Source organism: Vicia villosa, linkage group LG5 (genome assembly GCF_029867415.1).
Source record: "Vicia villosa cultivar HV-30 ecotype Madison, WI linkage group LG5, Vvil1.0, whole genome shotgun sequence".
NCBI lineage: Eukaryota > Viridiplantae > Streptophyta > Magnoliopsida > Fabales > Fabaceae > Vicia > Vicia villosa.
The window spans coordinates 72134515-72146137 of NC_081184.1; the positions used below are offsets into that span (position 1 = coordinate 72134515).

General features: G+C 38.6%; 1 protein-coding gene across 1 annotated transcript; it reads left to right on the top strand.

Moving 5' to 3' along the window:
• Nucleotides 1–1568: 1568 nt before the first annotated feature.
• On the top strand, nt 1569–2445 carry LOC131604830 (uncharacterized). The gene is made up of 3 exons (XM_058877246.1): nt 1569–1803; nt 1956–2200; nt 2248–2445. The coding sequence occupies exons 1-3, from the start codon at nt 1569–1571 to the stop codon at nt 2443–2445; spliced, it is 678 nt and encodes a 225-aa protein (XP_058733229.1).
• Nucleotides 2446–11623: the final 9178 nt, after the last annotated feature.

The window sequence follows — 11623 nt, forward strand, 5'->3', positions numbered from 1 at the left end:
TCTACTTTGCCTATTTTTTCTAAGGGCAAATCTGGAAAATTCGGTAAGGTGGATAAATTTATGAAACTTAAAAACCTTTGTGAGTTGGGTGGGCCTAAGAAACAACAATACAAAAATCCCATATTCAAGAGGGCATGTTCACGTAAGTTTTCTTATTCTGACGCAACGTCAGGAGGTGCAGGAAACAAGTTTTCTTCTAAACATCACAACAGTGCTCTAGGTTCTCAGTCTCCATCTCATTTTGTGGAGGTTATTCATAGGGATAATCCAGTTGAGTCTGACATTTTGAGGTGCAATAATAGGTCTTGAGAAAACTTCGAGTCTTACGGGGGTGAAAAGTTATGGAGGGCGACGCAAAACTTGAAATTTCAAACGGAACTTCCAATAAGGATTACAAGAGGCTTGTTGAGGAGATGAAACTTTCGGAGAAACACATATTGGCAGTGGGGAGGGAAATCAAATCAAAGTCTCAATGATAGTGGGTTCTTTGAACATTAGAAGGGGGTAGCAGGATAAAGAGAAGGAGAGTTTGTCAGATAAAAGCGAATTTATTTTTTATCCAGGAAAAGAAATTAGGTTCTGTTTCGAATTCGTTGGCTAGAAGTTTTGGGGGGAAGGCTGACATTGGCTTTTCGTTTTCAGCCTCGACAGGAGCTTCAGAGGGTCTCTTGATTCTTTGGAACTATGGTTTGTTGGATGTTATCAGCAGCTTCAGGGGCGATGGTTTCTTGGAGTAAAGGTGAGATGGAAGAACTTTCTGTATTATATAGTGAATGTGTATTCTCCTTGTTTGCTAGATTTGAAACGTATTGTATGGAAGAAACTGCTAGATCTTAAATCGGCCAATAGTGATGGTGAATGGATTTTTGGAGGGGATTTTAACACAGTGAAAAATCGATGGGAAAAAAGGGTGCTTCGGCTGTTCTTAGTAATGGAAAATGGATAGATTTTGTTGATTTCATTCATCAAAGCGATCTTGTTGACATTCCTTGTAGAGGCAAAAAATTTACGTGGTGTAACGGAGATGGCAGGTCTAATAGTAGAATTGATCGATTTCTAGTAGCGGAATCCATTGTCAATAGATGGGGGTGGTTGGTCAATTCATCGGAGAGAGGGATATTTCTGATCTTTGCCCGGTTTAGTTGATGGTGGACAAGTCGAATTGGGGTCCTAAACCGTTCAAGTCCAATAACGAATGGTTCTCCCATAAAGATTTTTTGTCTTTCGTGGAAAGAGAATGGAAAGCTTTGTATATCGAGGGAAGAGGGGATTTTGTGCTTAAAGAGAAATTGAGGCTTCTAAAAGATAGACTAAAGTGGTGGAATAGCAAACATCTTTGGTAGAGTGGATTTGGAGATTGAGGAAGGGGTAAAAGTTATGAATGATATGGACGAGTTGGAAGACAATGTCGGTGATGCGATAGGATCTGAGGCATCTAGAGAGGTTGGTAGGAAAGATAGTAGCCAATTTTGGTTGAATCTAAAGATTAAGGAGAATATGCTCATTCAAAAATTGAGGATGAAGTGGCTTAACGATGGAGATAATAATAGAATTTTTTCCATCTAGTAATGAAAGGTAGAAGACGTCACAACCATATTGGTTCTATAGTGACTAGTTCGGGCATAGTGGACTCGGTGGCAGAGGTTAAGGAGGAAGTGTTGAACCATTTTGCTTCCAAATTTGTGGAATCCGATGAGGTTAGGCCTATTCTTGAAGGAATTAATTTTAAGAAGATATCTCATGCGGAGCGGTTTTCTCTGGAAGCTCCTTTCACGGAAGGGGAGATTAGAGAAGCGGTGTGGGGTTTTTGAGAGATAACAGTCTGGGTCCCAACGGATACTCTTTTTTCTTCATCAAGCAGTGCTGGGCTTTTATGAAGGAAGATTTTGTAAGATGCTTCTCGAGCTTTCATTTCAACTCTTCACTATCAAGGTCTTGCACCTCCTCTTTTTTAGCTTTGATTCCTAAATCCTCAAATCCATTGGGGTTAGACGATTATAGGCCTATTTATCTCGTCGGTTGCATTTACAAAGCTATTTCCAAGCTTTTGGCGTCTAGACTAAAGTTGGTTTTGAATTCTATAGTGTCCCAATGTCAAAGTGCTTTTGTTTCGGGTAGGCAATTACTTGATGGGGTGGTGGTTGCTAACGAATTGATGGATTTTGCAAAAAGAGAAGGGAATGAGTGTTTACTTTTCAAGGTAGACTTCGAGAAAGCATACAATAAAGTGAGTTGAAACTTTCTTAGGTTCATGCTCAAGAACATGGGTTTCGGGGAGGTGTGGATGTCATGGATGGAGACGTTGATTTATCTATTAGGATGTCGGTTTTGGTCAGCGGTAGCCCAACGAAAGAATTTCGGATGGGAAGGGGTTTGAGACAAGGTCCTCCTTTGCCTTTCCTTTTTGTCCTTGTTGTAGAAGGTTTAAGGGGGGTTGGTGAGTAAGGCGGTGGTTAACAACGATTATGTGGGTTTTACTATAAACGGGAAATATTTCATCAATATCCTCCAATTTGGCGATGATACATTGTTGGTTGGCGACGGAAGTTGGAAACATATTTGGGCTATAAAGGCGGTGTTTAGGGGCTTTGAACTGGTATCGGGTTTGGGGATCAATTTCCATAAGTGCAAGCTTATTGGTATTAACATCAATCCGAGTTGGTTGGATATTTCTTCAACGTTCCTAAATTGTCAAAAGGAAAATTCGGAATTTTTGTTTCTTGGTATCCCAATTGGTTCCAATCCTAGGAAGCTTTCTTTATGGAGACGCCTTCTTCTTAAGGTTAAGAATCGGTTTGAGGGGTGGAAGGGAAATTTTCTTAGTTTCGGCAAGTTGTATTTCGATTTTTATGCTTTCGTTCTATAAAGCTCTGTCCAAAGAGATTTTCTTTGGGGCGGTTTGATCGCGACAAAGTGGGTATGTCTGTGAATATGACTGCAAGTGCACAGTCTATCGCGTAGTTTTAAAAGATATCGAACCCAAAGGATTAAGAATTGACCTAATGTATTTAATTGTTACTGCGTAAACCTAAGGCTAATATTTGATTGATTAGGATCAGACGGGGAAAATAGGGAAATATAATTAAATTAAATCAAGAGGGAATTATACCGGTATGTAATAGTCGGACGTCGGGGATCTAGTAAACTATCAACGCGAATCGTAATTTAAAATACTTTTCTGTAGAAATCATTAGTTTAAAAACCTTCCTCTCACACTCTCGTGTTTATTGATTATGATCGCATTATTAAACCTAAGTGAGCGCTCTCGCTGTATCAATTAAATTTTAAATAATTTTTGAAAACAAATGAAGATTAATTAACCTTAAAGCGCTCTCGCTGTATTTAAGGTTAATGCATAATTCCTACTGTCCAATTAAAACCTCAAACTCTCGTTTTTATTGATCCAAACTTCTATCATTTTTAACTCTCGTTACAAAACGGTCAAATTAAGCATTAGAAATTATAACCAGATAAATAAATTCTCATTAATAAATTACGTCGAAAGCATTACTAGATTCCCTCAGTTATATGAACTTACATACCGGTAATAAATATTTAGCCGGACATTATTTTAATTGACGGAACAGAACAGATATAACAGGTAAATATTATTCCGGACATAAATCGACAATATAACATAAATGGTAAACAATAAATAATGCTGAAAATAAAACCTGAATTAAATTGCAGAACTGAAAGTATAATCTTGTAGTACCAAATCTTGAATCTGGAACGTAAACAAATTGCTGAAACTAAATCTATTCCTAAAACTAAAAACGAATTCTGAAGCTTGAAAAAGAAATTAAAGTGCAATAGTATTTCCGGTGTGGAAATCTATTATAGAAAATAGTTGGGAAGAAGACTTGAATGAGCTAGAAATAAATTGCTGAGAAAAGGAATTTGACGGCAGTAGGTTAAAACTTCGTAACCCTTTCAATTCTTTTTGTTGGGTATTTATAGAGTTGCTTTAGGTTGGATTTGGGTCTTGAATCTGTTTATTGCTTCGTCTCAGTGCTTGCTTTACGGAGGAAAAATAGGCGGAGAGAAAACAGGGCTAACGAACGTTCTCTTCTGGGTGTGAGTGTGTGACTCACGTCACACACTAAAATAACAAAAGCATGCCGACCGGCAGGAGGGGGAGTTTGTGAATACAAGATTACAATCACAAATATGTTTTTGATTCATGGCAAACTCAATAAGCATACAAGCAACAAGGTGGAAGCAGAAAACTCAAAGAAAAGCAAGCATTGATCACTCATGTCAGAACAGGTCGACTTATTATGCTTATAGGTTGACTCAACACAAACAAAACAAGAAGAATGCAGAAAAGCAGCAGTTAGGTCGACCTACTGTCAACCCAGGTCGACCTAAAATGAAGAAAAATCCATATACCTCTGCTAGGTCAACTCACACATCATCCAGGTCGACCTAAAATAAAGAAATTTACATATCAGTCTGCTAGGTCGACCTACACAACAACTAGGTCGACCTAATCTGAGAAAATGTCCCCAGAATGCATCTGAAGAGGATTCTGGTCGACCTACTCCTTAAACAGGTCGACCTAACTGGGAGCAAAATTCTGCAAGCTCTGCTAGGTCGAACTAAGCACTACAAGAGGTCGACCTAACTGATCAAGAATGCCAAAAATTCTGTTTCTCTCATCTCCAACTGTTAAGCTATCATATATATTATCAAAGGTTCAATTATTCAATGTAACACCGACGACTGAAAGATACACAAAGGCTTCTCATCTTCGTTCTTCGTCATCTCCAACACAATTACACATAATCATTCTTGCGTTGAGGGTTAGTGATCGAGTTCGATAACGTCCATGGAACGGAATTGAAGATTCCTAGTGGGTGAAGATTTGTGGGGTTTTTGGTAAATAAAATCTGCGGGTTTTGTCCTCCAAGATAGGTATTTCTTGGGGGTTTTTATCAAGAGGTTTCATCGAGGATCCGGCTGAGTGTGAAGATTGAAGAACAAGGGTTCGAGGGAATTGAAGACACTGCAGAAAGGGATCAAAGTGAAGCTCTTGGATAACCTTGATCTGACTCAAGATTAAGGGGGAAGAAGATTCAAAGGATCGACATAATTGGTTTATGGTTTATCGCTTTGTTATCTTCTTTGTATATACTACTTTCAACATTAATGAAAGATTACCCAATTTCAGTTTGGAATTGGGGGCAGACGTAGTCGTAGCGAGGACGATCGACGAACTGCCTAAACAAATATCGTGTTCTTGTCGCTTTTACTTTTTCATTTACGTTCTGTTCATATTTGGTTATAATAGCAAATTGATCAACGATTCGAGTGTTAAGATTGTGAATTGAGAACTTATATAAACATCACAATCCATCACATATTGAATCACCGTCAATTTGATCATTATCACCAAGTGTTTGTATATTTGTTTCTATCACTCTTACTACATTGCAAACATTGTCCATCATTCAAGAAGTTAATCTGATTTTCAATAAGAGCAACGCTTTGATTCTGCAACGTATACTCTTATCACTTACCTCAAGTTTTTGACTGGTTTTAAACACATATACAATCGTTTCGATAGTGGTTCGGAATAGACGCGAGTCGATTCAGAATCACTTCCGCTGAAAAGTCGTTTAACTCCGTAAAACTGTGAACGATCTATTCACCCCCCCTCTAGATCCTAAGGCCAGCGTCTAACAAGTGGCATCAAGAGCTCTGGTTTATTCCGTGCTACGTGAAACACTTATTGGAAAGATGGCTTCCGGACCTAAAGGGGCTCACAATGGAGCTCCAGTTTTCAACGGTGAAAACTACGGCTATTGGAAGGATTGTATGTGTGTTCACATCAATGCAGTTGATAGGAACATCTGGACAGCTATTGTCAATGGTCCCTTTCAGATCACCATGACAAATGCAGCTGGTGCAGTTGTTCCAAAACCAGAAAATACTTGGGATGCTGAAGATGAAAAGAGATATGCATACGATTGGAAAGCGAGAAACATTCTAATCTCAGCTCTAGGAGTTGATGAATACTATCGCGTTTCCCATTGTAGATCAGCTAAAGCTATGTGGGACACATTGCAAGTTGCCCACGAGGGAACGGATGATGTCAAACTAGCTAGGATCAATACGTTAACTCAAGAGTTCGAACTCTTCCACATGGAAGATGGTGAATCCATCGAAAACATGCAGAAGAGATTCGTTCACCTGAAAAATCGGTTAAATTCTCTTGATAGACCTGTTTCCAATGCAGTTGCCACTAACAAAATCTTAAGATGCTTGAACAGGGAATGGCAACCCAAGGTTACAGCAATAAAGGAAGCAAATGATCTAAACACCTTAGACATTACCACTCTCTTTGGTAAACTAGAGGAACATGAACAACACCTTAAATGCCATGACATGCATGAGAAAAGGGCAAAGAAAGAAAAGAACATGGAGAAAGAGGTAGAGAAGAAGTCAATAGCTCTAAAAGCTTCAAGCTCCAAGACCTCAAGACAAGAGCCAAAGGATAGTGATACAAGTGATGACGAAGACTCCGATGATGAGGAAATGGGACTGTTTGTGCGAAGATACAACAAATATCTAAAGAAAAATGGAGCAAAACATTCTGACAAAGGCTTGATCAACTATAGAAAGCAATCAAACAAGTTCAAACAAGATGACGACAACAAAGGAAAAATCAAAGGTCTTTGCTTCAATTGTGGGAAAGCCGGTCACTACAAACCGGATTGTCCATACCTTAAGAAAGAAAAGGAGAAGAACCAAAGCAAAGGTCATAACAAATCTAAAAGAGCCTACATAGCATGGGAAAGTGATTCATCTAGTGAAAGCTCATCAAGCGATGAAGAAGAATCAGCAAACCTATTTTTCATGGCTCATCAACACAAGAAAAAGAAAGCTGTAAGTCATCTTAAACCTGAACTCGTAGATAAGGTATCTCATTCTCAACTAAAACTTGCTTTTGAAGAATTACATAGAGATGCAATTAAAGCTTTCAAACTTTTGGCCTCAAATAAGAAAATATTTTCATATCTTGAATCAAAAGTTGAGAAAACCGAAAAGGATATGGAAGCTTTAAAACAATCTATGCTAGACATTCAAAAGGATAAAGTTGAAATAGATCCTACATCATGGTTTGGTTGTGAGACATGTCACATTTGGCAAAAAGAAGTAAGAGATCTAAAAGCCAAGTTAGACAAGGCTCTACAACCAAAAGTGACTTTTGCCGTTGATCCAAATAAGTTCAAAAGATCGTATACTCCTTTATATAGCAAATACACTTTTGTACCAAAAGTATCAACTAGCAAAACAGCATATTCTCGTCATATTACCTGTCATTATTGTTGCAAAAAGGGTCATACCATTGAAAAATGCAAATTTAGGAGAATTTTAGTTCCTAAAGGAGTATTTCAATGGTTGCCTAAGTGCAACAATGCCTGTACTCACCATCTAGGACCCAATGAAGATTGGGGACCTTCCACTCTAAATTAATCTTTGCAGGAAAAGTGTCTTGACATCGCCGAAAGGTGGTGGTCTCTTGATAGCTGATGATCAAGACACATAAAAGGAAGACATATCACTTTTGGTATGTCATCTATGAAGAACTATTCTTAGCAAAGGAAATGCAAGTGACCTGGCCACCACAAATGTATAAGATACATCACAAATACAAGTTAACCCGAAAAACACAAAGGTCTCATTACTTGATGTGAAATTGGCAAATTGCATCGCAAGAAGATTTAAACCTATTCTAAGTAGAATAATGTTTGGGACCCTGTCCCGCATCCGGGAGAACATCAAGTAATCGAGACTAGATGAGTTTTTCGCAAAATCAAGCAATCAAGTTATGAAACATTCCATCAAAACAATTCATCATCAAATCTAGGAGTATGGCACACTAACAAGAGGACTCCACACAATGATGTCAAAACACCTACATATTGAGAAAGCGGTAACATGTTTATTGTTCACTTCCAAAAATTTTATTGATGCTATAATATGCTATCAATTAACATGCTTATAGTGACTTCATATATGTTTATCTATATATCTCAATTACATATGTGTTTATCATCTCCACTCATAACATATCATAATTTGGGCATACAAGCAAGCAACTAAGCATAAATCCATCATATAGCAACATCTCTAAGTCATTTCAAACATTTTGAAGCAATTTAGGTCGACCTACCTTGTATCTGAGTCGACCTACAGAAGAAAAATTCCAGCAGAAACTAAAATTGTCCAGTTACGTCGACCTACCCACTCTTTAGGTCGACCTAAATTGGTTATTTTTTTTACTACTTCTGTTAGGTCGACCCAGCCTTCATGTAGGTCGACCCACTGCTGAAATAATTCCCAAATTGGGTCTGTTAGGTCGACCCGACCCATCCCCATACATAACCATTCTTCATTCTTTCCATCTTCATTCATTCTCACTTCATTGTGCACGGCCAACCCTAATTCCTCATAGTTCAAAAAGTGTCAAAATCATCAAAAAAACATCTCTCTCTCACAAATCATCAACAACCATGCCTCCAAAATCAAGAAAGGGAAAGGAAGTTGCGTCTGGATCATCCTCACAACCGGTAAGTGCTGTAGCCCTTGTTCACCCTGATTGCAGAGAAAATTTTGAAAAATGGCAAATGAAAAGGAAGATAGTGAAGCAATATGTCTTTAATCAACATGTTGCTAAGAATATGCATATTCCTGATGTTGTTAGTCTTATTAAGCATCAGAATGTTCACCCCCTTTTGGAATGTGCCACACCGTACTGTGAGAATACTGTTAGGGCCTTCTATGCAGGGTTCACAAGAGAGGAAGGCTGTAATTTTAGGTTTAAGATGGGGTCAAGATCTCATATTGTTGACAAACGTGCATGGATTAGTATCTTTGGTCTTACACTCTTGGGAGACGAAGTTCGTATAGAAGACGGTGACCTTCCGGCCAATTATGATCATGTCGCTTACATGACATCCATTCTCAAAGATCCTGCTGTTCTTGACAAGCAAAATGAATCCATCACAGCCGGTCACCTAAAAAGGGGTCCTAGGCTCCTTAACTGGATTATCTCAAGAGTCATTCGACCACGAGCAGGCGGATTTTCCAGAATTGAAAGGAATGAGATTGTTTTAATGTACCTGATTCAAAACAGGATGCGTGTGCACTGGCCACACTTTCTGACTGCCAAGTTTCAAGAGATACAACAAAAGACTACTGCTTTATGCTATGGCTCGATCATTCAAACCATAGTAAACCACTTTGGCATGAAACTGGATGGGTTGTCTTACGTGCACATGAAACTGAACCAGGATTTCTCCCAAACAACTTTAACTCTCATGGGATATCATTGGGATCCGAATAAGAAAACCTACTATCTTATACAAAAGGGAACCGGAAGAATTATCTACAACTATGATGATCCTACTGAATTTGGTCATACTGTAGGGAATGAAGAAGAGGGAAATGATCATGAAATAGCAAATGATGAGGATCAAACCATGGAAGATGTAGCTCATGACACGGATCCAAATTGGCAATATGTCCCTTCTCAAGAGGAAGAAATCCCTTGGGGATACACGGCTCCACCTCCACAAGATCAGTCCAACATTATCTCCATGCTTGAAAATATGCAACTTCAACAACAACAACATTTTGAATCACAACAGCTCCAGCTCCAGAACATGCAACAACTTCAACAAGAGAGATATAATGAACAGCAACTTCAATATCAATCACAACAGCTCCAGTTCCAAACCATGCAACAGCTACAACAAGATCGATATGATGAACAACAACTTCAATATCAATCGCTATACGGCTTGATTCAAGACCACAAGAATGATTTTGAAACATTTGCATCCAACTCTGTCCTAAGACAAAATCAGTTTGAAGAGACTGCTCTGAATCGTCATGCAAACATAAGCCAAAGCTTCAACACTCTCAACTTATCTGTGCTGGATCTGTTGGAACAGGTTGAAGAAGATCGCCCGCATACGTTTCAGAGAGGAAGAGGAAGAAGGGGCAGGCGCTAGGATGCATTCTTCATCATATCATCATATCATTGCATCTTATCTCATCATAATTATGTCATATTTCTATGTGTTGTCACACTCTTTTGTAGTTTGCTTAAATCTCGGATCATTGTTAATGTTAAAATGTACTGCTAAACATGTTTGGATCTTATGTATCTTATGGTTTATCTATGTTATTTTATTGTCAACTTCACTGTTTTACCTTTTTCATGTTATTTTATCTATGTGTCTCTCGTTACTCCTCTACTCTCTTGGTTTCTCTTTTTGATGTTGTCAAAGGGGGAGATAGATGCTGAGTGTACGGGGGAGCTTTGTTGAGAGATTACCTTGTTGAAAGATAGATGCTGAATGTACGGGGGAGCTTTGTTGAGTCTTTATCACTTACTACCAAAGCTTCGACTACTGGTTTGCCATCATCAAAAAGGGGGAGTATGTGAATACAAGATTACAATCACAAATATATTTTTGATTCATGGCAAACTCAATAAGCATACAAGCAACAAGGTGGAAGCAGAAAACTCAAAGAAAAGCAAGCATTGATCACTCATGTCAGAACAGGTCGACTTATTATGCTTATAGGTTGACTCAACACAAACAAAACAAGAAGAATGCAGAAAAGCAGCAGTTAGGTCGACCTACTGTCAACCCAGGTCGACCTAAAATGAAGAAAAATCCATATACCTCTGCTAGGTCGACTCACACATCATCCAGGTCGACCTAAAATGAAGAAATTTACATATCAGTCTGCTAGGTCGACCTACACAACAACTAGGTCGACCTAATCTGAGAAAATGTCCCCAGAATGCATCTGAAGAGGATTCTGGTCGACCTACTCCTTAAACAGGTCGACCTAACTGGGAGCAAAATTCTGCAAGCTCTGCTAGGTCGACCTAAGCACTACAAGAGGTCGACCTAACTGATCAAGAATGCCAAAAATTCTGTTTCTCTCATCTCCAACTGTTAAGCTATCATATATATTATCAAAGGTTCAATTATTCAATGTAACACCAACGACTGAAAGATACACAAAGGCTTCTCATCTTCGTTCTTCGTCATCTCTAACACAATTACACATAATCATTCTTGCGTTGAGGGTTAGTGATCGAGTTCGATAACGTCCATGGAACGGAATTGAAGATTCCTAGTGGGTGAAGATTTGTGGGGTTTTTGGTGAATAAAATCTGCGGGTTTTGTCCTCCAAGATAGGTATTTCTTGGGGGTTTTTATCCGGCTGAGTGTGAAGATTGAAGAACAAGGGTTCGAGGGAATTGAAGACACTGCAGAAAGGGATCACAGTGAAGCTCTTGGATAACCTTGATCTGACTCAAGATTAAGGGGGAAGAAGATTCAAAGGATCGACATAATTGGTTTATGGTTTATCGCTTTGTTATCTTCTTTGTATATACTACTTTCAACATTAATGAAAGATTACCCAATTTCAGTTTGGAATTGGGGGCAGACGTAGTCGTAGCGAGGACGATCGACGAACTGCCTAAACAAATATCGTGTTCTTGTCGCTTTTACTTTTTCATTTACGTTCTGTTCATATTTGGTTATAATAGCAAATTGATCAACGATTCGAGTGTTAAGATTGTGAA